The sequence below is a fragment of the Microdochium trichocladiopsis genome (assembly GCF_020744255.1).
Source record: "Microdochium trichocladiopsis strain MPI-CAGE-CH-0230 chromosome Unknown B0I36scaffold_18, whole genome shotgun sequence".
Lineage (NCBI taxonomy): Eukaryota > Fungi > Ascomycota > Sordariomycetes > Xylariales > Microdochiaceae > Microdochium > Microdochium trichocladiopsis.
The window spans coordinates 16,643-41,774 of record NW_025763561.1 but is presented as its reverse complement, the minus strand read 5'-3'; the positions used below and the strand labels follow the sequence as shown (position 1 = coordinate 41,774).

The 25,132-nt window shown below is 52.7% G+C and overlaps 11 protein-coding genes across 11 annotated transcripts; 6 read left to right on the top strand and 5 right to left on the bottom strand.

The window, feature by feature from the left end:
• Positions 1-28: 28 nt before the first annotated feature.
• Positions 29-2,509, top strand: B0I36DRAFT_378574 (caspase domain-containing protein; the record flags this gene model as incomplete). Its single annotated transcript, XM_046160705.1, is given in 7 exon segments — positions 29-281; positions 310-467; positions 483-573; positions 595-881; positions 894-1,174; positions 1,263-1,876; positions 2,391-2,509. 7 exon segments carry the CDS (start codon positions 29-31, stop codon positions 2,507-2,509), a joined length of 1,803 nt encoding a protein of 600 aa, XP_046003981.1.
• Positions 2,510-3,037: 528 nt separating this feature from the next.
• On the top strand, positions 3,038-4,363 carry B0I36DRAFT_58718 (ankyrin repeat protein). Its single transcript, XM_046163061.1, has 2 exons — positions 3,038-4,246; positions 4,320-4,363. Exon 1 carries the CDS (start codon positions 3,193-3,195, stop codon positions 4,045-4,047), a length of 855 nt encoding a protein of 284 aa, XP_046003980.1. The 5' UTR covers positions 3,038-3,192; the 3' UTR covers positions 4,048-4,246; positions 4,320-4,363.
• A 5,673-nt stretch (positions 4,364-10,036) lies between these two features.
• On the top strand, positions 10,037-13,466 carry B0I36DRAFT_378572 (major facilitator superfamily transporter; the record flags this gene model as incomplete). Its single annotated transcript, XM_046160704.1, is given in 8 exon segments — positions 10,037-10,090; positions 11,757-11,936; positions 12,009-12,281; positions 12,357-12,521; positions 12,593-12,679; positions 12,751-12,854; positions 12,938-13,373; positions 13,386-13,466. 8 exon segments carry the CDS (start codon positions 10,037-10,039, stop codon positions 13,464-13,466), a joined length of 1,380 nt encoding a protein of 459 aa, XP_046003979.1.
• A 768-nt stretch (positions 13,467-14,234) lies between these two features.
• B0I36DRAFT_370307 (uncharacterized protein) lies at positions 14,235-15,954 on the bottom strand (the record flags this gene model as incomplete). Its single annotated transcript, XM_046159894.1, has 3 exons — positions 14,235-15,563; positions 15,705-15,797; positions 15,865-15,954. 3 exons carry the CDS (start codon positions 15,952-15,954, stop codon positions 14,235-14,237), a joined length of 1,512 nt encoding a protein of 503 aa, XP_046003978.1.
• A 677-nt stretch (positions 15,955-16,631) lies between these two features.
• On the top strand, positions 16,632-17,069 carry B0I36DRAFT_370306 (uncharacterized protein; the record flags this gene model as incomplete). Its single annotated transcript, XM_046159893.1, has 1 exon — positions 16,632-17,069. One exon carries the CDS (start codon positions 16,632-16,634, stop codon positions 17,067-17,069), a length of 438 nt encoding a protein of 145 aa, XP_046003977.1.
• Positions 17,070-17,099: 30 nt separating this feature from the next.
• B0I36DRAFT_300409 (uncharacterized protein) lies at positions 17,100-19,402 on the bottom strand (the record flags this gene model as incomplete). The annotated part of the gene is made up of 1 exon (XM_046152022.1): positions 17,100-19,402. The coding sequence occupies one exon, from the start codon at positions 19,397-19,399 to the stop codon at positions 17,180-17,182; it is 2,220 nt and encodes a 739-aa protein (XP_046003976.1). The 3' UTR covers positions 17,100-17,179.
• Positions 19,403-19,987: 585 nt separating this feature from the next.
• Positions 19,988-20,609, bottom strand: B0I36DRAFT_58702 (uncharacterized protein). Its single transcript, XM_046163060.1, has one exon. The coding sequence runs from the start codon at positions 20,503-20,505 to the stop codon at positions 20,170-20,172; it is 336 nt and encodes a 111-aa protein (XP_046003975.1). The 5' UTR covers positions 20,506-20,609; the 3' UTR covers positions 19,988-20,169.
• On the bottom strand, positions 20,610-21,421 carry B0I36DRAFT_58701 (uncharacterized protein). The gene has a single exon (XM_046163059.1). The coding sequence runs from the start codon at positions 21,218-21,220 to the stop codon at positions 20,714-20,716; it is 507 nt and encodes a 168-aa protein (XP_046003974.1). The 5' UTR covers positions 21,221-21,421; the 3' UTR covers positions 20,610-20,713.
• Positions 21,422-22,016: 595 nt separating this feature from the next.
• On the top strand, positions 22,017-22,984 carry B0I36DRAFT_58683 (uncharacterized protein). The gene is made up of 3 exons (XM_046163058.1): positions 22,017-22,150; positions 22,275-22,481; positions 22,544-22,984. Exons 2-3 carry the CDS (start codon positions 22,294-22,296, stop codon positions 22,950-22,952), a joined length of 597 nt encoding a protein of 198 aa, XP_046003973.1. The 5' UTR covers positions 22,017-22,150; positions 22,275-22,293; the 3' UTR covers positions 22,953-22,984.
• A 313-nt stretch (positions 22,985-23,297) lies between these two features.
• Positions 23,298-24,190, top strand: B0I36DRAFT_342098 (uncharacterized protein). Its single transcript, XM_046156055.1, has one exon. The coding sequence runs from the start codon at positions 23,775-23,777 to the stop codon at positions 24,147-24,149; it is 375 nt and encodes a 124-aa protein (XP_046003972.1). The 5' UTR covers positions 23,298-23,774; the 3' UTR covers positions 24,150-24,190.
• Positions 24,191-24,530: 340 nt separating this feature from the next.
• Positions 24,531-25,110, bottom strand: B0I36DRAFT_356604 (uncharacterized protein; the record flags this gene model as incomplete). Its single annotated transcript, XM_046157652.1, has 2 exons — positions 24,531-24,953; positions 25,033-25,110. The coding sequence occupies 2 exons, from the start codon at positions 25,108-25,110 to the stop codon at positions 24,531-24,533; spliced, it is 501 nt and encodes a 166-aa protein (XP_046003971.1).
• Between the last annotated feature and the right edge of the window lie 22 nt (positions 25,111-25,132).

Here is a 25,132-nt window from a genome sequence, read left to right as displayed (position 1 = left end):
GGAGACAAGAGGTCACCAGCAATGCATCATGGCCTTCCCAAACCTCCCAAAGCGATTTGCCTTGCTCGTCGGCATCGACCTGTACTTTAACGACGGCTCAAGAAAGAATGAAAATGGAGAACCACACTCTCTCAGAGAGCTTCGAGGCTGTGCCAACGATGTCCGGGCGGTCGCGGAGTTACTTCGAAATGAATTCCAGCTGGAGGAGCCTCGCATTCTCACTTCTCCCCTGACCCTGTCAAGCTTCACGTGTCCCACTGAGCCGACAGAGCCGTCAGATTGTCGGCCCACATTCGACAACATCAAGAGGGAATTCGACACTGGCTGAGCAGGCTGGTCCTGGTGACCTCTTCTTTTTTCACTTCTCTGGGCATGGGGCACGGCTGCAACCGACGAGCAAATCCCCGCCCGGGAGGCTGACAGACCCATCCCTGATGACGATGGACTTTTGCTGCGGAAAGCCTGCAGTGAGAGGATGGCAGCTGAACGAGTGGCTGAAAAGGCTCAACGAGAAGCAGATTCGGACCATTGTCATCCTCGACAGCTGCCACTCTGGCGGCGCCTGGAGGACTGGTGAAAACGTTCGAACTCCAGAAGGCTGGACGAACGTCCCCAACCTTCCCGCCGACGAAGAGGCAATCACAGAGACCGCTGTCGAATCGGGCAGCCGCGATGGGGAGTTGGAAATGTCCTGGTCCATCAACCCGGACGGATTCACGCTGATGGCAGCCTGCGAAAGTCATGAGGGGGCCGCAGAGAAGACTGTCAACGGCACATCTTACGGCGCATTCACCCATGGACTCTTGGCGTGCCTCAAGCAGAACCGACCAAGCGAGGCAATTGTGACTTATCGGAATCTGCGCGACCAGGTCGTCAAGTGGGTCAACGGACAGACTCCTCGGGTGTATGGTCGAGACAGGCTGGCATTCTTCGGAGACGAGGAGCCATTCTCGGCAACACCCCTCGTCGTGCGACTCGAAGGAGAGAATATTTACCTTCCCATTGGAAAAGTTCACGGTGTTCGGGAGAAGTCCGAATTCACAACTTATCCGCCTACGTCGCACATAACGTTTTCGGTGGATCGAGTCGACGACTTCGAATGCAGCGCCCGGGTGCCATCGGCCCTCCATGCGCAAACTTTGCATCAGCACAACAATCAGATCGTTCCGCGTCGGTGGAGTTTGGGAGACGACATTCTCCAAGTGTTTGTCCATCCCCCTCTGGGGAGCGGATTCCAGCAGGCGCTTCATGCCGCTCTTCAGCTACGGACCTGACTCTGCCGTGTTTAGGATGACACAGCGTGGCAATGACGGCATCAACCTCGCCGGATCTCCGTCTTTGACCGGGTACGAAGTCCCGGTGCGCGGGTTGGACCTCACAGGCGTCAACACCGCTCAACGGGCCACAAAATCTGCCGTTGCTTTGGCTCACTTGACCCGGTTCAGACAAATCCTCAGCCTCAGTGGCAACGCGTCTCAGCAGCTTGGGCCGTTCGAGCTGACTCTGAAACCGAAGATTTCCGGGGGCAACCTCTCGGGTGGCCAGGGAATAGAGTTCGTGTTCAGGAACACATCCGAATCTCAGCTCCACTTCACGGTCTTGGTGCTCAGTCCTGGATTTCATGTGAAGCAGCTTTACCCTTCGGAGGATTTTCCAAAATCGGTGGATCCGGGCCACGAGGTCTTGTTCACCTTTAACCTGACGGTACCTGACCCGCTCAACGGATATGAAGAGCAGCGAGACATAATCCGTACAGTTGTCACGAGAGGCATGCAGCTTTCCTGGAAGAGCCTGGAACTGCCTGACATATGGAATGCTGATCAGCTGGCCGACAAGCGCAGGGGCTCAGGGAGGGACGCGAATTTGCTGTCCGAGTGTAGCTGCTGGGTCAAGGACAACGTAATGTTAACAACAAAACAAGGTGGAGGAGATAAGGTCTGCTGGATCTCACACTTAGTTGGTTAATCAGGCAATGTTTCCTTCTCTTTCCTTCCATTCGCCGACAGAATCTTCAGTCTCCTACACAGTTCGGAGGCGCGAATCGTGTCTCATCAAGGTGCTTGCTTTGGTTGCTCTAGCTTCTGCGTCACGACTCTGACGTGCTCATCGTTCGGGCGTGGCCAGCCGATTCCCCTTGTGAAGCAAGACGGTCGTACACAGCGTAGATTACTTTGTGAACCCGCCGTCCACCCCCGGTGCCAGAATATATGTGACCCTGCAGGTCGAGGAGTGGGGTTGCAAAGAGCACATAATGCCAATATGCATGAAGTCCCAAAATTACCGCTGCGCTTAGCGTGATAAAATCCAGCGCAACAGGGCTGTTTACTGCGGAGGAGTGGGATGAGTCGTAGGCAGGCAGGTAGCTAAACCCTAAACCTTTGTCGGACTAGGCCGTGAGGAAGCGTACGATCATCGCACTAATTTCTGGGAGATCACTGGAGGAGCCGGTCCCTCAAGTGGCGTCCGGAGTTTGCCGTGGACGGGGAAGCTAATTATAGTGGGGAAGTGAGCCCGTGCCATGTTATCCGGACCCAAAGCCCTTCTAGAGCACATTGTGCTCCATGCACCCTACAACAGGAGCATGTCTCTCACTGAGCCATCCAAAACACCAAAGCCGAGATCCCTACGAGGCTGGTGGTCTCAGCCTCCGTACGAGGATGGAGGCCGACACGCCCAGGCGGCCGGGCCCTACATTGGATAGCCAATACACCAGCGAACCTGAACCTCTCTCCCCCACCAACCTACAGCGGAACAAACGGCATAAAGACCTCAACATACTAGGGTTACGTTTTTGACCGTCAAAAACGGTATTTGACGGTCAAATTCCTAAAGGGGGTTTTTGGCAGTAAGTGCAGCCCCACTGTATTCGTTACTGCGTGGCTGCACCTGGACCAATTGAATGTCTTCTGACTGCATTAATGCGTGCATTAGTCACTTCCTGCCTAACAGCAGGCACTCCCCAATCCGCATCAAGGCTGGCGCTTAGGCACTGCCTCTCCACAGTTCCCAACGCCGAGGGCTGATTGCGGTCTCGCATGTAGTCATCTTGTCACTTTTCCCCATCTTCTTGGACAGCAGTTCGCCCGTCCAAGTTCACGAAAGCTTTAGTAACCCCGACGATTCAGGAATCTCCAAAGACGACCCTTCACCTACAACCTCCCTAGGACAGGTGCGACGCCCGGCCGACCGAAGATGCCGCCGAGAATGCTGAGCCATGACGCCTACAGAGTGGGATGGATCTGTCCGTTGCAGGTGGAACAGATCGCGGCGATGCTGATGCTGGACGAGGAGCACGAATCTCTACCGCAGTTGCCCGCGGATCACAACGTCTACAAGCTTGGCAGCATCAACAACCACAATGTCGTTATCGCAGGTCTCCACCAGCCGGGTAACTGCCCCGCAGCCACTGTCGTCGCCCAGATGAGGATGACATTCCCGAACCTCAGGTATGGCCTATTGGTTGGTATTGGCGGCGGAGTGCCGGTAGAGACGGATTACGGGACGATCCGGTTAGGTCATGTGGTGGTCAGTAAACCGACGAGCATACACTCTGGTGCAGTACAATATGACCATGGAAGAGCGAGGGCGGGCGACTTTGAGCGGACAGGCGCCCTCGCGCCGCCGCCGGCAGCCCTCCTGAACGCTGCACAATCCCTGGCAGTGCAGCGAGCAATGGTGGACTGCGATCCCGTTTGGGAGGATACGCAGAGAATGCAAACGAGCCGTCGAAGTCTTCCACGCTTCAAGTTTCCCGGTGTCGCGAACGATCATCTTTACCAATCAGACTACATACATCAGCGGGCGGGGGCATCTTGCGAAGAAGGTGGATGTGACCCGGGGCAGCGCATTGAGAGACCTATTGACGATGGTGACGAGTCTTTTGTCGTTGTACACCGAGGGACGATCGCGTCTGGGGAGTTGGTGGTGAAGGATGCTGAGCTGAGAGATCGCTTAGCGCAGCAGTATGGGCTGCTATGCTTCGAGATGGAGGCGGCAGGAGCGCTTGCCGATTTCCCATGCATTGTTATCCGTGGCATCTCCGACTAATGCGACTCCCACAAGAACGACCGGTGGCATGGGTACGCGGCTGCGGTAGCGGCCGCATATGCGAGGCGGTTGTTCTTTCACATGCCAATCGAAGTCGCGCAAAGACCGCAACGGGATCCGGCTGCGTCGGGTGAGGAGACCGGTCCACAAGATGGGCAGTACGGGCAAGGTGCACTCCCTTACAATGTCCGCCAAAGCAGTAGGTTCTTTGACTCTCTACTCAATGCTGTAGTTTTAGGCGCCACTGACAGTTCGTTCGCCATTGTTTACAGTACGAAGCCAATACGAATCCAAGAAATCTGAAGTGGAAAATGACGTCTCAAGCCTTCTTGAAAGACCATGGATGATCGAGGCTAACGCAGCCGCAATCTATGCCGCAATCCATCGACATATAGATCACGAACGCGGTACTATAGGATCCCAGATCCTATGGTAAGAAGAGTGTTACTTCTTTCATACTAGCGACCAAATGATACATATGTTTTCTCGCACACATTATCCCCTTACCGTTAGAGAAGAGGAAAGACTGATGTAAATTGAAACGCATGTAGATACTTCTCAGGTGCTTACAAATGGCTGAATATGCTCATCAATAGCGAAGAGCACGCCGACCTGAAGAGCGAGCTCAATATGTTTCAACCATAAGATCACTCTCGAGGCCCTTGTGCCCAACGAGAATGACAAGACTTTCAGAATGGGTGCGATGGGTTGCTGCGGGTGTGGGATTAGGGACGGGAATCTCCGCATCTTGTTCGAGGAAGATAAGTTTGGGCTTAATGCAGAAGACGCTATAACGGGATTAGTAGATGCTTTAAGCGTAACTTAGGTATATAAACTATACGGCAAGGAGAAGAAAGGGGAAGAGGAAGAGGAAGAGAGTGAGACTGGCATCAATCACGTCGACGAGCAGTCAAACCTCAGTGGCCTCCGGCGAGCTTAAAACTTCGCGCTTGTCGACGCTCCATTTCTCTTCAGCTATTGCAGCCTTAAACTTCTGAGGCGCAAGATCCTTTAAACCACTGATAAGATATTTGTCTGCAAGTGCGTAAGTCTGCCCCCCGTCTCGCGACCAGAGTACCTCGCGACCACCAAGTCCCCACCAAAATCGCTAAAACTGCTCTTTTTAGGACCCCTGTTACCTCCCCTATTTTATAAGATATAAGCTTATAAGTATATACAGAATATAGCTAAAAGAGTAAAGAATTATATAACGCTAGTTTAAATCTAGTAAATCTTTACGTAAGCTAGCTCTTAAAGCTTGAACCTAAAAGAGTAATTTCTTATAGTTAAGGGCTGTTTTTAGAAACCTTAATATCTCAATTATTATAAATAGTACTAAACTCTACTAAATATTTTTGAGTTTCTAAGACTATAAACTTTTATAAGTACTGATTTTAGCTTTATAGAGTAAGTAACTATAGAGATATTTAACTTTAAAAATCTCCTCTATAGTTAAGAAATCTAACTTTACTATATCTCTATAAGTAGGGAGTAAAAGTGGGTCTAAGTAATTCTTTTTAGATAGCTTATTGTCACGATCCTACCTCCGGGGTCAACCGTCTGGCAGGGCGCTGGGGTTGCTGTTCTGCAAGATAGGTAAAGCCTGTGCGATAACAACTAACACTCTGCTGTCGTTCTCTCTTGGGGTTGTCGTGTCTCTTGGAAGAGATACCAGTCTCGGGAATTGAGTGACTAGTTCAAGTGTGTGGTGAAACTGATACTTAGATTGATCGCTGAAGTACAAAGGTAATGACTGTCTACAAGGAGATCCTCCTGCCTCTATATATCCTTTGTCCTTCATCGTGGTTCCTATGGTCAGGTGTGGTCACGACTGACTCTGGTGACGGTCAGTCTTGGCGGTCCTGATGGTCATGCATGAGATGCACGACCGCTGGTACCGTACCCGGTCCTTATCCTTATCGCGGTCCTTCCCGTGCTGACATAAGAAACTTGTGACGGTACTGCCGCATGATCCGCCCTTGTCCTTGGCCTGATCCTGCGGCCTGGTTCCTTGTGCCCAAACAACCGTCCCCTGTTGGTCGGCCGTCACACGAGACTGGCGCATCAGTTGATACTAGTACTAAACAAATTCTCTAGGCTTCATATAAGTGGGACATACTCGGACTTTAGTATTCGCTCTGGTGATAAACTCTACCGAGTCCATAAGGCCATCGTGTGCCCTCGGTCGAGTTTCTTCGCTACAGCTTGTGATGGCCCGTTCAAGGTGAGTTGTAGAGTCGTAACTTGGGATTCTCACTAATTCCACCTAGGTGTGACGACCCGACCAACAGGGGACGACTGTTTGGGCAAGAAGAGCACAAACAAACCAGGCCGCAGGATCAGGCCAAGGACAAGGGCGGATCATGTGGCAGTGCCGTCACAGGTTTCTTATGTAATCACGGGCCAGGGGCACGATAAGGATAAGAAGCGCGGGTACGGTACCACCGGTCATGCATCTCATGCATGACCGTCATGAGCGCCAAGACTGACGGTCATGACCAAACCACCATGACCGTCAGCCAGACATGTCATGACCACGATGAAGGACAAAGGATATAATGCGGAGGATCTCCTAGATAGACAGTCATTACCTTTGTACTTCAGCGATCAATCTAAGTATCAGTTTCACCACACACTTGAACTAGTCACTCAATTGCCGAGACTGGTATCTCTTCCAAGAGACACGACAACCCCACAGAGAGAACGACAGCAGAGAGTTAGTTGTTATTGTACAGGCTTTACCTATCTTGCAGAACAGCAACCCCAGCGCCCTGCCAGACGGTTGACCCCGGAGGCAGGATCGTGACACTTCGCAAGTCTGTCCGCCGTTAAACACGTGCCTCTGGGCTTCTTTATGAAGCGCGGGTAGATGTTCGTAAATAGGCCTCCTCGTTATAAGAGTTCTAGTCCTTCCATATCGTCCTAAACCTCTTCGAGGGCTTTGTCTTTCTAATAGATCTCCCCTAGTAGGGTTAATTCCCCGGGCCTAGTAGTGTCGACCGGGTGTACCTTGCGCCACTTAGGCTTGTAGAGCGTATTAATGATCGCTACTTGCGGCTGCTCATATGCTGTTCGTAAATTAGGGTTTGTATCGCCAGATTGTCGGTCTATCGGTGTCTTCGCAAGCTTACGTATCATACTGGAGAACTAGTCGTCCGTAAGGGCCCCGAGGATCCTATCGCCTTCCTCCAATCTAAGATCAGCAATTTCCTCATATGTAAACTCTTATCGCGGTCCATATGCGCTAACGACAAATATTCGTGGATAGGTAGGGTCTATCTTGATTTCCGCTATATCGACCCCTACTACAGCGTCCGCGCTTTTCCCGCAGTAATAAGGGCGGCTATTCTAGCCCCTTCGGTACTATGTTTCTACGTGACTTTCTCTCGCAGAGGGATTATCAGGCGGGTGGTGCCGAACGTTATTGCGCACATATGCTAGCCATTTTCCTAGTAGAGGTTGACGTGCCCTTCGTTAATGAAGTCCTGTCCTAGGAGTAAAGGGTGATTGGCTTGCTGATTAGGGACAACGTAGAGGTTTGTTAGTATTATAAACTTTCCAGTAAGCCAAAGCCGCGCGTTGGGAACGACGCCTTCAAACTGCTGGTGAGAACCATCTCCTTTATTAAATATGCTGTAGGACATATCTGTGGACGATATCGGAAGCTTGTTTCGCCGTACATATCCACTGGAAATAACGGAGACTTGCGCGCCGCTATCGATGATCGCTTCGATATCTTCTTCTCCTCCTCTATACCTAATCTTGATCTTGATCTTATATAGCGGGAATACGCAGCTTCGGAGTGCAGTAGTGGAGGCCCCTGTTAGGAGAAGGTTCGGCAAGTCTTCCTGCTACGGGTTCTTATGAGGCTCTTCCTGATCGCAAGCTGTAGGGAGCGAGGCTAGGAGGCCGGCGTCCATTGCTCGCACTGTTGCGATTGTCGCGTTGTCCTCGGTCTCAATGCACGATGGGGCATATTCGGGCACGACTATGTTCATTGCTGCGGGCTTCTTTCCTAGGAGCGGAACGCGTAGTACGTCGTACGTAGGAATTCCAAGGCGGTCTTTCCGATCCCGGATTTCGGCCAGGAGGCACTCCTCGTAGGCCGGGATCGTTCGAATGAGGTCCCACATAGTGACGTCCACTTTACGGTCTAGGTGTTGGACGACCCGGTCTCTGAGGTAACCTAACGGGTCTGGGGCACCTAGCGCCGGTTTTACGGGATAAGGTAGTACCTGATCCCGCGGAGGAAAGGAGTCGTTCTATGTATCTTCTTCTCGGACTCTTTTTGTCGGAGGTGAGTTATCCGCCCCTCTTAGTGCTAGCACCCGTGTATGTTTAGGGGTTATTGCGAATTGAACATGCGTATAGGTTTCGTAGTTGAAAGGCTATTCCGGTGTGAACTTATAGTCTGCGAGCGGCTCTTCCTAATCCTGATCGCTGGGTATCGACAGTAGGGAGATCTGGACTGGGGGCGGACCTTGAGCTGCCTTTTCCTTCTCCTCCCCGACCTTTGACGACCGTCTCCATAAGTAATCGCTCATCGTCCGAAAGTGGGATTTGTCGTGCTATTTTAAGCGTAGTGTAGAACCTCTTCCTATACTTATGAGGCATTGAGGACTCGCGGAAGACGTAGTGGATAAACTCGGTTAGAAAGCAACTCTCGTTTTTACGCGCGTGTCGGACCACGTAGGAGGGGACTTACACCTATGAGCCTATGGGGTCTCTACTCGACCTAAAGTAGTATTCTTTATGATCGTAGTCCTAGAAACAAATGCTATTTTGCTCGAAGAGAGTAGCGTTCTCACATGCTCTAGTGGTATGTCCTTCAATCCCGTCGAAGTAGTAGCGTACGTCAGATTGCTAGCCTCGCCCATATATGCCGGGGAAGTTGCGATTCTGGGCCCGACCTATTCCTGATCCGGACTGCAGTCCTTAGGACGACCCAGCTTGTAGGGCATTGATAGTAATGGGATCAGGGTTTACCGTACGAAACTGGACAGATTTAACTATCTCGGTCAGCTCCTTAATAGCATTGACGTTCGCTAGCTGGAGTAACTGAAATCCGGAAATGAGGCTCTCTACTGCCTGATCTGTGGGGCCAGTTGAGCGCTCCTCTGTTTTTTGTGCCCTAATTGGGGGTGCGTACTCCTGCGGGATGTTCTAATCACGGTTCTCAATCACGGGTGCTATTGCTACGCGGGTCTAACGGGTCGACGTCGTTGGACGCTGGTTGTGGGTATCTAAGGCCTGCTTAAGGCCGGTCCAAGTAGTAACGGCCCCGATAGCCTTCTTATAAGGCATGTCTCTATGTGTCGTCCAATTGTACGCGTTTTCCGACTTGAGGGCTTGAATGATTACGTGGGCGTTAATCCTCGACCAGAAGCTCGCCGTAAATCTGTTCTTCTTCAAGTGATCATTGGTGCTGTCGCCCTCCTGCTTTATAATTTCTGATGTAATAACCTAGTGATCGATTACGTAGGTATTGATATCACTTAGCTCAGTTAGGACGGCCCCTGTTTCGAGGTCGCGGAGGCGATCCTGCGGTCGTTACTTCTGCTTGCTATCCTGAACTTTGAAAGCCTTAAGCAATACTTTACGGGCCTCTTTCTAGTCTTAATATTTGCTGAGAATAGTACCGACGCGCTGCTCCTGGAGGGAGTCCTTAGTCCAGTACCGTAGGTCCGCTAATAGGTCCTGCTCGGTATAGCGGCGGCGCCTGAATATACGTTCAACCCCTTCGATCCATTCGGTAACATCGTAGCTATTAAACTTCAAAGCCGGGTAATGCTTAGGATTAGGGAGTGCCTCCTATATGACGTACTGTGCGGTGCTTTGGACTTGGGCTAGAGCACCTAGGTTCACGTCGTTACTGGCTATAGTAGGAGCTCCCTCTAACTCTGAAGTAGGCGTTAAAGTAGTAGGCGTCGTTACGGAGGAAGAGAGGCGATCACTTTAGCCGGGGACTTTAAGGGACGTAGCGGCAACTATGGAAGCCTCTATTAGAGGGATAGGAACAGTGCTTCTAGTGGATTGGGGAGTTGTAAGACTCTCCGGGTTGGTCTGTATAACCGGAACTGACTTGAATCTATAATGCTTAGGTCGTATAACTACGACCGGCTTTAGCATTTGCTGATCAGGGTCTTGCTCTTATAATTGCTGCTATGTCGTCTCTATAAGTGCTAAGTGTCGTCTTTTGAGGCCTTCTTTATATATATCGTGGTTTGTTCCCTAGCGGACCGCTCCGCTGCGGTGACTTTGGAGTCTGTTAGCTATGTGGCCTAAGCCTTCTTCAACAATTTCCAGGAGTGTTCTTGCTGCCAGGGCTATCGACAGTGCCGCGTTGATGAGGTGAAGCAGGAATGCTATGAAAAGGCTTTCCTCCTGTTTCCTTGATCCCCTTACTATGGGATCTTCAGGGTCCAGAATAGGGGTCCACAGGTTTAATATCTAGCGGTATCTTCTAATCTCGGCCTGTGCTATGCTGTACCCTTGCTGGCTTAGTGGTTCTTCATCTCTTTTGGCTTTCGTGTTCGCCACAACCCTTGCTAGGTGACTGGGCACGGGCCATTGGACTTGCTGTATCGTGAAAAGGGGCAGCTTCGTTTCTTTCTTCGGTATTTCAGGGTCTTTCTTAGTGCCCGGTTCTTGCGTGTCTTTAGCGTGTTGCGATCTCTGAGTGGCCCTTTCTTCTCTAGGGTTTCTTACCACTCTTCTTGTGTCGTTTACTTTGCTTGTCCTAGATGGATTCATAGTGAGGAGGTGACGATGAAAACAAGCCTGTCCGGGGGAGCCATTTGTCCTGGGGCGGATGAGGGTTCTCCTGATCGGGGACAAATAACCACCACAACCGAAGGGAGTTCACCGCTTGCCAGTTTCGGCGAGGTTTCCGGCGAGGTTCACTCTGGCCCTGGGCCAGAGTGAGGGCATTCCCAGATAAGGGGCCAAAGCAGATTTTCGACGGGGGAGCCAGCCATATTAACAACGCCCTGTTGATGCGACACTTGTGAGGGAATCTCTGATTATGGCATTGTCAGTCAATTGCGTACAAGAACGGGTGTAGAAGCGTAGGAATTCAATGGGGTGGAAAAATCAAGTCGGATTGGTGAAGCTGAGTGATGAAAAAAATGTCTGGCTCCGTGCTATGAAAAACGTCACGATGGCTTCAAGCCTTAAGTAGTACTGTACAAATATGCCCCTGATCAGTCTATCCCGCACTGCCCTGACACAATAATACCTCCTAAGTAAGCCGCTAGTAACTCGCCGTACTTAGTATACCTCGTTAATAAGGACTAGTATATACTATACTTCCATACCGCGCTTAAGGCTTATAAGCTAGGTCGTAACTATAATCCCTCCGATAAAGGGCTAGCGATTTCGTACCGCTTCGCTAATACTTCGTTAGTAAAGTACTACCTTTACGCCGGCTACGATATAGACTATAAGTATCCCTAGGCCGGTATAGCTAGCGATACTCGCTAGCTTCGCGAGACTATCGAGTACCTAAACGAGTACGTCCTCGTACCCAACGAGGATACCGGCGAGTAGCCCGTTAATAATAAGGGAGCCCGTCTCGGTATTAGTATAATACTAAAGTAGCTCTACGATACCTTCGGCTCACAGAACCACATTGGGCCTTGTTGGCGATTCTGAGCCGGCCAAACTCACTGATACGGCTGGTCGGTAGTCTGGGTACTTGGCTTGTGCAGTCTCTGGACAAGGCCACGCTCGGCACTGCAGCAATCTTCAACATCATCGATGAGACACACCTAGTCGGCAACCAGTTCTCGTGGTTGAGCTCGCTCTTCTACGTCGGCTGGATCTTGTGGGAATACCCAGCAAATTTGCTGCTGCAGCGCTTCCCGGTGGCGAAGACGCTCGCCGTGACGGTACGTCGGTTGTCCTTTGCTTCCATCAGACTACTTCGTCCCCGCTGAACAAAGTCGTTCTGTGCTGTCCAGGTCGTTGCCTGGGGCATGGTGCTCATGTGCCACGCGGCTGGCCACAATTTTGGATCGCTCGCCGCCGTCAGGACCTTTCTCGGTGCCCTCGAGGCAGGATGCAATCCAGCCTGCATGATCATCTTTGGCATGTTCTACACGCGCGAAGAGCAACCCCTTCGTATGGGCATCTGGATCGGCTTTGGCGGCTTAGCCAACATCATCAGTGGAATCCTCGGCTACCCCATAGGCCACATCACCGGTCAAATCAGCACGTGGAAGATTATGTACCTGGTAAGTTTGGGGGAAGTTTGATCGACAGCCGCAGTCTACAATTCGGTTCATCGTTGCTGATGGCGAATTACCCAGATCTACGGCGTCTTCACCATCCTCTGGGGCGCGGTTCTGTGGTTATGCCTGCCCGACTCGCCTATGCGGGCTCGGTTCCTTAGCTCGGATGAGAAGAATGAGGTTATTTTCCGCATCACGGCCAACAGCACGGGGGTGGAGAACAAACATTGGAAGAAGAAACAGGTAATCCCTGCGTGTCAAGCTTCACTTGAAAGGTTGGTGTTCTCTCAGAAGCTGACCACACACTCGAGCAGTTTGTCGAAGCGATGAAGGATGTCAAGTCCTGGCTCTTCTTTCTCTTATCTCTCGTGATCAACGCACCCACCGGGGTCTTCATGAATGTAAGTCGTGCTATAGGACGGTAGCCCTGCGATATGCACGTCAGCTGACTTGCGTGCCACGTGCTCGGCAGTTCCAAGGGCTTATTATCAAGTCTCTCGGCTTCAGCGGCCTTCAGACGACGCTCATGACTATGCCGTCTGGCGCTTTCTGGATGATTGGCTGTCTTGGATCAAGGTACCTGAAATGACTCTTTACCCTCTGCGCACGTAAAAAGCCTAGTAGTAGCCACCATAGGGCTAACACACATGCTCAACCAGCTACTTTGCGACTCGCTTCAAGAATCTCCGTATCGCCATGAGCCTCTTATTCATCCTGCCTTTCTTCGCCGGCATAGTCGGGCTCAAGGTGCTCGACGACACCCGGCCCTGGGGCAGACTCGTGTCCCTGTGGCTTTGCTTCTTCTTCGCCTCTCCGTACGGCATCGGCATGGCCCTTGTCAATGCCAACACAGCCGGCCACACGAAGCGCATCACCACCAACGCCATGTTCATCATCGGGGCCGGCATCGGGTCCTTCATCGGTCCCTTCTTCTTCGACAGCAGGCAGGCTCCATACTACCCAATGGGCTTCGACTTCATGTTTGCGACCTTCGCCGTCGAGGTGGTCGTCCTCGTCGCGCTCTTCTACGTCCTGTGGAGCCGCAACAGGGCCAGGCGCGCCGAAAGGGGCGGAGACGGTCAGGTGGACGCGCAGGTCAGCGCGCAGAGGGGTTTCCGTGATGAGACTGATATGGAGAACAAGGACTTTTTGGTACGTCGACTCGTCGAATCGCAGTTTGTGGTGTAGCAATGTGGACTGATCGTTTCTGCCAGTATGTATATTGAGATGCAGGACAAACGTCTCCGAATGGGCGTTTCCTCTTTGTGGATCGGCAGTGCGCACTCATCTTATGGTCCTTCATTTTCCGACCTTGACAATGGGCACGGCCGAGGTGCAAGTTATGGGTATCGAGGATAAAACTCAAGTAGTGAATGTGGGACAGGCTTTATATAGGTATATTAAGTCTAGCAATAGCTGTTATGGTATAAGGAGAGGCCTAAGGGAAGGTGAGGCGTGGAGCACTCAATGGAACCCTTGAATGCCTGCTAAGCCCTAACTAAATTACTTCTAGGCTCCTGCCGAGTTTACAAACGACCTTTTTGCCGTTTACTCATTCCATTATCTCCTTTATGCGGAGAACCCAACCCCTAATAAAATCTCCGTGGTACAAGCCAGTTACGACCATTCGTCCCTTTCCTCTATAAAGTGCTAGATCTAATGATGCGTATCTAAACTATGCCGGCCGTTCGGTAGAAACGATCACCTCGAAAAGGGTATTTTCTCATGCGACTTTTACCGTTCATATAAAGTACGCTGCGATCGCCCGCTTCTATATACTAACTGCCGGTCGCGAGACAAAGAGTGTCATCATAAATTCGGATTTTAATGTAATCACACAATAGTACGACGTTTCTCCTATCCTAACTGAGGGAAAAGCAAGTTTCCCATTATATTCACCTTGGCACCCCGTTGCCACTGCTCGAAGGTCGCCGAGCGCTCACACCGACCACTTGTTCAAGTCTTGCACCTGGGCTTTACTGTCTTCTGAAACCCATCATGCCTGATCTTGAACTCCTTACCAATGTTGGCAATATCAGTATCCTTCAACAACTTCTGCTTGTCCGCAATGCTAGCATAGTCCTTTGGCTTCCTGCCCCTGCCAGCACCCAGCAGGCCCAGAATAACCAGGGGCGCCGATGCCGGGTCTGTGACGATACTCTCGATACTGAGCGCGATATTGCCCGCCTCAGCGATCAGCACTACACCGCGCGCAATGGCAGACGCGGCGGCCACAGCGGAGAGGAGATCGACTGCGAAGGGGATGACGGCGAAGATGGCGGAGAGGATCAAGATGATGAGGTCGACCTTGGCCATTTTGGCCTGCTGCTGACCCAGGTCCTTGGCCTGCGCCATCGACCCAATTGCCTGGCTCACGATGTACACGGGCATGGCAAAGGTCTGGATAAGGTTCTCTGAGGACCCCGTCCATATACCGGTGTTGAGATCCATCTGGCGCGCGAGCATGGTATTCTGCAGCGAGCGAATAGAGGGCAGCGAGTTGGCGATTGTGTCCTTCGGGTTCGGGACGACGAAGCTGTCGGCGGCCTGAGCCTCGTTTCTCCAGTTGTGGGAGAAGAAGTAACAGGCATCATTCTCCATCCGCGACTTGGAGCAGCTGGTGCCAGATTTGCCTCCATGTCTGTTGTCGAACTTGACCCAGTCGCGCTGAATGCCGTAAGACGACTGCAAGGTGTCGTAGAAGCCTTTTTCATCGGGGAGCTTATACGTGATGGTCCAGACGTCAGAGTCGAAGAAGTCGCGATACTCGGGTGGGCATGGCCCCGTTATCGGGTAGCCGCCATCGGCCGTGACGGTGCATTCGAAGAATTTGTTGCCTTGGCCTTTGGAACTCATGAACTCTTGGATCATGCCGGGGACCATCTCCTTCATGGCGGACTGGCAGTAGCCAAAGACATCGTCGTAGCCGCTGTTGACGTCGTTGTACTTGGTCATCTCGCCGTTTAGGGTTGTCCTGAGGGTGTTGGGCGCGTAGTAGTTTATGCATTGATTCGGGAACGACCCTGCGGCGGCGTCCAAGTCGGCCATGTTGGCATAGGTCTTGGTGAGATCGCAGGCTGTGACAGCCAGACACTCAGGCTTTATGTCCTCGTCGATGCAGCTGAGCAGACGGGATTGCGTGCTGGCCAGATAGCCGCCCAAAGAGCTCCAGAAGGGATGCGCAGTGGCTTGCGTGTTGGGCTTCGTCAGGATGCGGCTCCTGGGGCTGGTGACCATTTCCACGGAGCCGATCGTCACCAGGTTCCACAGAGCGAAGCGACTGTTCTAACCGTCGTCATCGACTAGCTACTGTTAGCAGTTTTGCGTGTCCACGCACGACTGGCCGTAATTGTCAAACCAGGAATACAGTACGGCACTGGCAATAGTGATGTCTGTGCTGTTCTGGACTGTTGTCGACTAGCTTACGTTGCACAAGAGTGCCGTGCCGTTGCATCGCTTGTCGGGGAACACGGGATCGCCCACGAACTGGCCCAGCGTGGAGGCGAACGGGCCGGGAGACTGCGTGTCGGGTGCGGCCTGGATCGCCCTCCCCAGATCCGTTATCCAACTCGAAGCTCGCATCCACCCAGCCGACCAAGACGGGGTACGATATGGCTGTTATCACCCAGTTCAGCGCCCCGTCAGATTGTGGGGGCATCGCCGAGCTGGCCACCATGACTGGGGTGCTTTGGCGGAATATTCTCGATCTAGCTGCCGGGGTTACGATGACATCTTGCTTGCCCAGCCAGTTTGCTGCCAGCGTCTTAGCTAGCAGAACCACATCTCTGCCACCATTCGAAAAGTTGGCATGCCCAAGCGAGTGGGAGTCTTTCAACATCAGCTCGACATATGTCATCTGCTGCCCCAGCGGATTCGGTCTTAGAGCGCCAAACCGCAAGAACCCGCAACGCCCGGCCTGAAAGCCATCTGCACCTCGGTCGTCTGGCCCAACGTGCTGATCGACGTCACCAGCTATGGTGAAAACACCAAGTCCACGATAGTCCCCAGAACTGTTCGCGAGGACGGAGCGGTCATCTCTGCCAAAGCCTTTGAAGGCTTCACCGCCGTTCCTGTGGGAACTCCCTCAGCCTCCACCACATCATCTGCTGCCATTACCACGACGACCCCCTCACCCGCCTCTCGCGCGTCCACCTCCATGCCCGTGTCCACAACTTCGTCCTCTTCCTCCAAGTCGACATCGTCATTCTCTGTCGTCACCTCCAAGTCTTCGTCCTCCTCTGGCGTTACCTTCAGGCCTTCACCATCACATCGATGAAGACAGCAACCTCTGCAACACCGACCTCGCTGCCGGTATCAAACCTATCGTCCTGTGAATAGACCTGCTGGAACAACATGCTTGCCCAATACAAGGCCCTAGGCTGCACGTCCGCCGACCCGGCCTGCCTCTGCCGCAACGTCAACTTCGGTAACGGCCTCCGCGATTGCTCCAACAGCACGTGTGGCTCGGCCATCGGCTCGACGGTCATTGCCTTTGGCTCCTCGATGTGCTCCATAGCCACCGCCGCCAAGACGACATTTCCCGCCACGTCTACCACCACTAGCATCGCCAGCCTTCCGCCCTGCGGACAGACCTGCATGAACAACCTGATTGCGCAGTACTCGGCTCTGGGCTGTTCTAAGCCCGATCCGGCTTGTCTGTGCCGTAATGTCAACTTCGGCAATGGAATTCGGGATTGTTCCAATGGTGCGTGCGGGACGGCCGTGGCTTCCACCGTCATTTCGTTTGGCTCGTCGTACGGTACGTGGGCAACCACGGCACCCAAATTATAAAATGGCCCGCCCGCCTTCCTGGTTAACCCATTGACTCACTCAGAATCTTACTATTTCTCGAATCTTCTTGTAGATAATTCAGTGAGGGTAGACGGTGAATCCCACATACATCAAGCAAAGAAAAACTTTCCAATTTCTCTGTATCTTGCAAAGTCCGCCAAAGCATGCTCCTTTTCCATGTCCCTCTTGTACCCCGCGGCTTCTTCCCTGCTAAAGTCACCCTGCTGTGAGGGCACGTTCCTCGTGGAACAAATCCGGTAATGTGGATCCACCAACATCAGCGTGATCCACCTGACGTGTCCCACCTTCTTGCTCTCGTCCTGAAGGCTGAACGGCCCTATGCGGTGTTCCATGGTGTTGGGAAATGCAATTAGTCGGCCTTTTGCCAACGCGACGCTGCCCAGCTCCTGCATCTCCATTGGAAATGTGGGTGTATGACCCGCGATTTCTGCTTCATCAAAGCCAAAGATGTCGCACAGAGCTTTTTCAAGACTAGCTTTGAACCACGTGTGAGCCGGCATTTTGAACACGCTGAAGGTCGCAGCCTCCTGGTGGAGACCGCCTTGGCCGTAATTGTACGTGTTTTCCCTGATGTCAGTCTGTTGTCGAAAGGAGACACGTACGTCGGTGACGTTGTCGACGTCGTATGCGAGCAGGGCGATGGCAACAACGTGCTCATTCGGTTGGCCGGCCAGACTCCAGCTGCTCCCCACAAATTCCGCCACTTTCTCGCGTCCGGCGTCCAAAGTGATGCTATCAGCACGGACGATCACCTGAAGGCCCTGGCTTCGAAACTTGTCCTCAAGGGAGATGGTGTAGGGTTCATGAGGCGTGCTGGCAGGCGGCTTGTCAGGTCTGATTGGTCTGTCAGTGACCATGTCCACAATGGCCTTTCCGCCATGGGTGCCATTCTTCCATTCCTCGTACGAAAACGCTGTACCGGGCTCTGGGTGCTTAAGCCGAATCAGGCGGCGCGTCTTACGGCCCAGCAAAATTCCAGCCGATCGTTCCCAGCTCTCAGGCAGCACCACAGGGGCGTCCGTACCAGGCTCCGGGCGTTCGAGATACTCTTTTGCCATGGTCCATTGCTCGGCAGTAGGTTCAGGCAGCTGCTCAAGGCCGACGACTTCCTGGTCCTTGTTATGCGCCAAAGCCCATTCCGCAACCGCCAGCCGTAATTTGTGCTTCTTCTTGGAGCCGGCGTCCGCATCCCGCGGCGGCTTCTGTGACTTTATCATCTCGATTTCGGCCTTCAGGGCCATGTACTTGGCGACCCTTTTCCGGCGGTGCTGATCAAAGAGAGCGATCCATTCTGGAGCTTCGTTGTCCCATTGAGGTCCATACGTGATGATCCGACAGGGCGTGCGTCCGCGCTGCGGCCGGACATTACCAGGCGGCGCCCAGCCGAGTGCCGGGCTTTCCGGTAGATAGTCCCAGTCCTCATCCCATCCTGCTCGGCCCTCGATAAGACAATCGTTCCACGGTGCTATACATGCCGAGACGAGTTCTGCTAGAGGTCGGTCGAGAGTTTTGTTGTCCTGATCAAGACCATTGATGTACGAAGTGAATCGCATGGCAGTACCTTCGGCCTCGCTGAACTCGATCTCGGCTGGGAGCCATTGGTGTCTATACGACCAGAAATAGGCAGAGTACTCGCTTCGATCCTCCTCTTCGAAAGCATAGTGCCAAGGCTCGGGATATGCACCCCGTAGGGCGGTATCCATGCGCTCTTGCACATTGCCGATCCCGGTTCTTTTGTCTTCGTGTGCCGGTGCCTGTGTGACCGTGGAATGACCGCCATCGTCTCTGATTAGACTCCTTCCCCAAACCAAGGGATATAATGACGGATCAATCAGTGAGACGACGCCGTTCGTGCAGCTCTGCCCCTCAGCCTGCGTCGGCAACAATGACTGACATGCTCCTCGGATCTCGGCGAGTAGCTTTGGCGAAACTAAGGCGTCCGACTTGCAAACACGCGAGCCAGTGTCCAGGACGTGAATAAATCCATGTGTGCTGTAGTAGCCCGCCTTGTCGCGCAGCTCCGACACACACCATTCCCAGGCCCGGTCGCTCATCAGAGGTCTCGCAGCGAAGATGTCGCCACGCCAGTGGTCCACTCTCTCTTGTCGAAATATCCCGGTCTGCCAGTCCGGCTTGTCTGTGAGGTCGTTCATGACGGCCACCATGGTGAACTCGCGCTGGGTTACTGTGGGGACTTGCTCCCATTCGCAAAAGCCGTGCGCGAAACGGTCCGTGATGGGGAGCCCCTTATCCAGAGGAATGTCTCCCATTCCAGGCACGCGTAGTGGTCCATCGCTACTGTTCTCCATCGCAGAATTTTGCTTGCTACCCTGGTATGGGCTTTTGCGCGCAATCTGCTTGTTGGTGGTGCGGGGCTGAAGGTTGTCTATTGGTCAAGTGTTATCGTCGAAGTACGAGCTTTGGGTAAGCGATAGCTGAACGGAGAATATGAAGGGCTGTCTTAGCGGATATACTTAAGTACCTATACGTAGAAAACTTGGTACTCTCCTAGAGTACCAAATTTCTTTTATAAGGAGGGTAACGTAGTCCACAAGTGACCCGGCCACACAAGTGATCCGGCCATTTCTTATCGCCGCTTATCTTAGAATCTTTAAATACTTATAACTTCCTTAGCTTAAAAGATATAAAGCTCTACTTAAGTCCGTTAGTAAACGATAAGAGTAATCTACCTCCTCTAATAATTTCTTATTCCTAGATCAAGTAGTTACTAAGTTTTTAAAAACAACTATGGTACCCTCGATTCGGCCAGAGGCTGACGACGACATTCTTGACGCCAGCCGCTAGCAGCGACCGGGAAAATCCCACGACATCATCGCCGTCGGTGGGTTGTCACACGCTAGTATTACAGGTGCTCAACACCATAAGATAAGTCGCCGGCCCAGCAGTTCGCTGACCGTGAACTCCTCGCCGTCCGCGAGGACAACGGACGACATCATCGGGACCTCACGGCACAACACCCCGTGCATCGCGAAATGCAATATGTCATATTCTCCCACCGCGTCCGTGACGGCTTGCTTAGTGGCTGCATCGCCCACAAGTAACTTGCTTGTAGCGTTGATTAGGCGACATATGTTGCCTCCGCCTCAGCAAACCGCAGTTCCCTCAGGCTCTGTGACGTCCCCGACACGATGTCGTAATGTTTTATATTTGAGGGATTTCCGACGGCGAGTAGTTTGGAACCCACGCGGTCTTTGTCGGATGGTTTTAAGTAAGTGATGTAGCTCGCACTAGGTAGGTAGGACACCGAATATGTCGCCAGTAGCGAGCTCCCCTTGAAGGGCAAAGTATGGAAAGGAAGGGTATGGAGGGCTCGATAGGCAACAATGGTGATATGGGACTTGTCAGTGATTTCTTCGAACGGGAACAGGATTTCTGAAAGCCACTGCCCATCCATAGGCTGTGTCCGTCCAGACCCGAGGTCTGGCGAAGATGACTGACATTGCTGCCGAAACCCTCTGATTCGCAGGTCAAGTTCTATTTCGGAGACTGAACGGTGAATCTCTGTGACGCCTTCTACAGTTAATGCGATGAAGTCATCGTCTCGGTATGAGTACTCTGGGACAGCTGTATCCTTGTTGATGTTGAATCGGAGCGTTTGGGTGTCAGTAACCTGAAGTGGTGACGAAACTCCGGGCTAAAGGGGACTTTTCGGCGAATAGGCATTCCTCTTGTCGATTCTGTCTCTGTGTAGCCTCCGAAATGTCTGCCTCCAACTTGTTGATTCTGTCCTTATCGGGGTGTTCTGATCCATATAGCTGTCGAAGCACACCACGCTTGGCGGCAATGCAGGCGCTAGTCTGCCTGTACTCATCCCACTCGCGAAGTTCGGACGGTGCAAATCCGGCATACATCAATGTTCCAACCGCCATTAAGTCAAGTAAGCTGCGGGCTTTCCCCCTCTCCAGTGCCCTAAACGCCTTCTCCAAGTGCTGTGAGTGCGACGGCCCTCGATCAGTCGGGCTGCAACTTTGATCCCACTTCACGGCCGCCCTCGACGCCTTGAAGTAGAGTCCTTGTAACTGAGAACCGCCAGCTAATGAGAGCTTGTACTCATACAACTCCCTTCGAATTTGAGACGCAAAATGGCGATCAAGGCGCGAATGGCCCATGAAAGGATGCCGCAAATAAGATAGCTGGTAGGTAAGGTAGTGACGGGACTGGAACAGCCACACACACACTGCACTGTGGTGGTAGAAAAACTGGGTTGTAATTATTGTCTAAGTGGGAAATTTCTGTGTCAGGGCCTGTAGATATTTCGACCCCCACAATAGGTAACTAATAGAAGCAGGTTATCAGCATACAGGCACCAGTCACCCCATGCTCAGACTAGACGCCCACCACGAAATCCACACAAGCTACTTATGTGCACCGAGCCCCACCTCCTCCACGGCAGGTTCCGGATGTGGCGTGATGTTGCCCCACACTCACAGGTAGGTGCAGCTGTTTCTCTCCCAAATGATTGCTCAGCCGGGCTCGCCTCTGACGACAGTAATGATAGCCCCGAAGGGCGACATAATGGTGTGCCGGCCTGCCGGGAGACGGACCCGTGGTGATTGCCTGGAGGCTTCGTAAAATGGAAGCACATCAAATGAATATAAGACGACGACCCTGGTCTCGGACACCTCCTCAATCCTCATATTGCCGCTCTGTAACTTCAATGTCAAAGAAGCTATTCAACATGGCGCAAAACGAGCCGAATCCGTTCTACCTGCACTTTGGTCCAATGGCGCCGGCCAGCTCAGTGACATCTGAGCCGGAGACCGCCGCGCCTCCCCTTCCCCCACGGCCCAGCAAAGCTACGCCTTCCGTCTCTCAAATCCCTGTTGACACAAGGCCGCTTCTCACCTCGACTTTCGCCCAGACTGCACCCCCTGCCTCTTCATCCTCTACCCAAACAGTGTCTCCGCCCCCTCTAGTACCCATCCAAACGGTGCCTCTGCCGCCGCGGCGCACCGAAGTCCCAACCCCGGGACTTGCCCCTGGAATTTCGCACTCCGTTGAGGGTAGACCCAGTTCCCTGGGTCAGCCAAGCCCTCCTAGTACGTATGGTTTTGGCGCCCAGATCCCTCCCCGCATGCCCGTGCCTTCGGGACAGGCAAGCACAAACTCCGACGCCCCCCAGTCAAGTAGCAGGCGCTCATCGTGGACCTCCACCCTGGGAAGTATCGCAAAGGTCGCATTTATGGAATCCCTGGCACCAGCAATGTCAACCCTTTTGTTCCTTGATCAGAACACACCGGCGACTTCCCGGCAATCCTCCTCTGTACCCTCCTCTGCCGGCCAGGTCATTGTCAACGGAGTCAGTCTTGGACAGACAGACATCATGAGCCTCCAGGCGCTGGTTGGGGTTGTTATGCCGGGGTCTTACTGGTAAGGGCTTCACTAGTAAGGTGCCCTCTTCGAGTTTGTGATAGAACTAAGTGCAAGACTAGGTACGATCGCCGCAGTGGAGCTTACGGGGTACTGCAAGGGCCTTGCAGCGGCTGCCTGTCGCCTGGCCTACCTCTTGGCGGTGGGCAACTTGCCCCGGATGCCTCCGGCAATACTGGCACGGGAGTGTTTATCAACGGCCGCCAGATTCACAGCGTGGATGTCGCAGGTCTGCAGAGAGCAGGAGTAGTTGTGATGCCTGGACGTTGGTGGGTCAATGCTGACGGTAGCTACGGAGCAGAAGGAAATCCCGTTGTTCTCGGCCGCCTGAATTTGCACGCTTCGGCTGATGCCGGTGGCGGCACTGGTGGCAGCCACAGTTGGTCAACGAGCATGGGGCACTACGGGGGTAGTGATGGACAGGGATTCAGCTATGTGGGAGGTCCTGGATGGAGCTACTACAGTGGATGATGCAACATCGAGCATGTTCCAATGTCGAACCATTCTCATGGAAGGCTTCCGAAAGTTCCGTGTATCATGAGAAGGGGGTTGCAAGGGGGGCCATCGCCATTGGAACTAGCTCAAATCCTGCTTTGCGTGCATAAATAACCGGTGACCTGTGCCAGTACGATTCTACTGGGCCGGGGCGGTATCCGTCGCAGCCACAGGTGCGTCGTGTGCCTTGGCATTCACCATTATGACACATCAATACCCTTCTTAGCTTGCGAAATCGGTCCCACATGTCGTTAATGGAGAGCTATTAGACCTCAGAATAGTCTCGTAATAGGGGGCCACTGCCTCAACCTTCTGCATGCTCCATGTAAAGGCCACCGGACTTGTGACGAGCATGCACACAGCCTCTATGGCACTACGTCCTATTTTCTATTAGATCACCCTGTCTCTCGCGCCCTGCTTATCGGATCCTCCGTCTACCCCTCTGGTAGGTCCTGTCAACGATTTCCGTGAAATGGAATAAGTTCTGTTGCTTTATGAGTTTACAGTCCAAAATTGCCTCGGAAGCGACGATGGCCCTTATCCAGCGACAAGATCAGGCATCATTTCTGCATGGCAGGAGCTCATAGAGCAGACGGGGCCATCTAACGCGGTAGTCATCTACTATTCCGGCCATGGAGGTCTTCCCGAAGCCGACGGACCGGAACCGAGCAATCAACAGCGCAGGCTGCAGTATCTCGTTCCGGTTGACTTCGAAGAAACGAAGGATGGAGACTGGAGAGGCATATCGGATGCAGAGATAACGGATCTGCTATCTCAGACTACGCAAAAGACCAAAAAATGACTATCATCCTCGACTGTTGTCACGCCGCACATATGGCGCGGGGCCCTACCTCGGTCAAAACCATCGATCCCAACAATTACCGACATGTCATGTCACATATCAAGAAAATACTGCCGGGGTTGCTGTCCAGGAACGACTGGCATTATGAGCGCAACCCATACGTCATCTCGGTCGTCGGCGCGGCAATTTCCGAATCCGCCTTTGAGAAGCAATTCGAGAACGGTGAGAGCATGGGAGTTCTAACGGAAGGACTCTCGGACACGCTAAGGGCTTCCGTCGACTCGGGCTTGTCGTGGCGGGATGTCATGCGCCGAGTGCGTGACCGCATGTCACGGACCTGCCCAGAACATAGATCCACGAAGACTACATAGAACCGTATAGGATGTCCAAATCTTAATCTCTTCAGTATTAGCCACTATTGCCTAATGAGAAACGTGACACATTAGGATTTCTGTCTTTAGAAGTGTGCATTTTCACCGAGGAGACGATTTGAGAACCCACTGAGCCTCCTGAAAATACGGTGTGCTGAAGTGTTTCGATTAGGCAGGCAGCTTTAACAACGGGCCGCCCAAAGCGAGGCCAAAGTATGGACGAGGAGCCCGCGGTAGTAAGTAGCTACAGACCGAAGAAAGAGTAAAAAGAAAGAGCAATGTAGTCGATTCCTCTCAACACCTGCCCTTGAGATAATGATGAACCCGTCCTAAAGAACGCAAAGAGATCCTACCACATCTTCCCCAACCTGTGCAAAAAAGTCATTCATCTTCTTCACTATCCCCTTCGTCGCGAATAAGTCGATTCTCTGCCTCCGCAAGCGCAGCCGAGTAGCTTCCATCGGGTTCACCCTCAGTCAGTTCTTCTGCCAGAGATGACAGTCGCAATCTAACTGCAGTTGCCTCCTTGACTTGTACTCCATCGACCTCCTCGTTCTCGCCTCGGACAGGACCGTCATTCATGAGAACCCCGCCTGGATACGTCATATCGGTTCGCAGCATAATAGTATTGGGCAATTCCACACGCCCTTCGATGGCCATCTTGATATATTTTACGTCAAGCTGATGGAATCTCGCTGCCCAGATGGCTGCGCCTGGCATAACAATATTCGCCTTAAGGGACGTGCCGTTGGCAAAGGGGCCAATTTCCGCTCCAATAGGGATTCCAGCGGCTGCGCCCACTACCTGTGAGCTGACATGTGCTGACGTGATAATCTCGTTGCTGGCTGCGGTTCGTGCCCGGACGCCCGTTAGCTCGTAGTACCCTGTCACGCAGTACACCTTTGGTCTCTGGTACGTAGCCTTCTTGAACAGATACGAGCTTTTTGCTGCTGTAAGCCATAGGGACAGTTTGTTTCGAATTC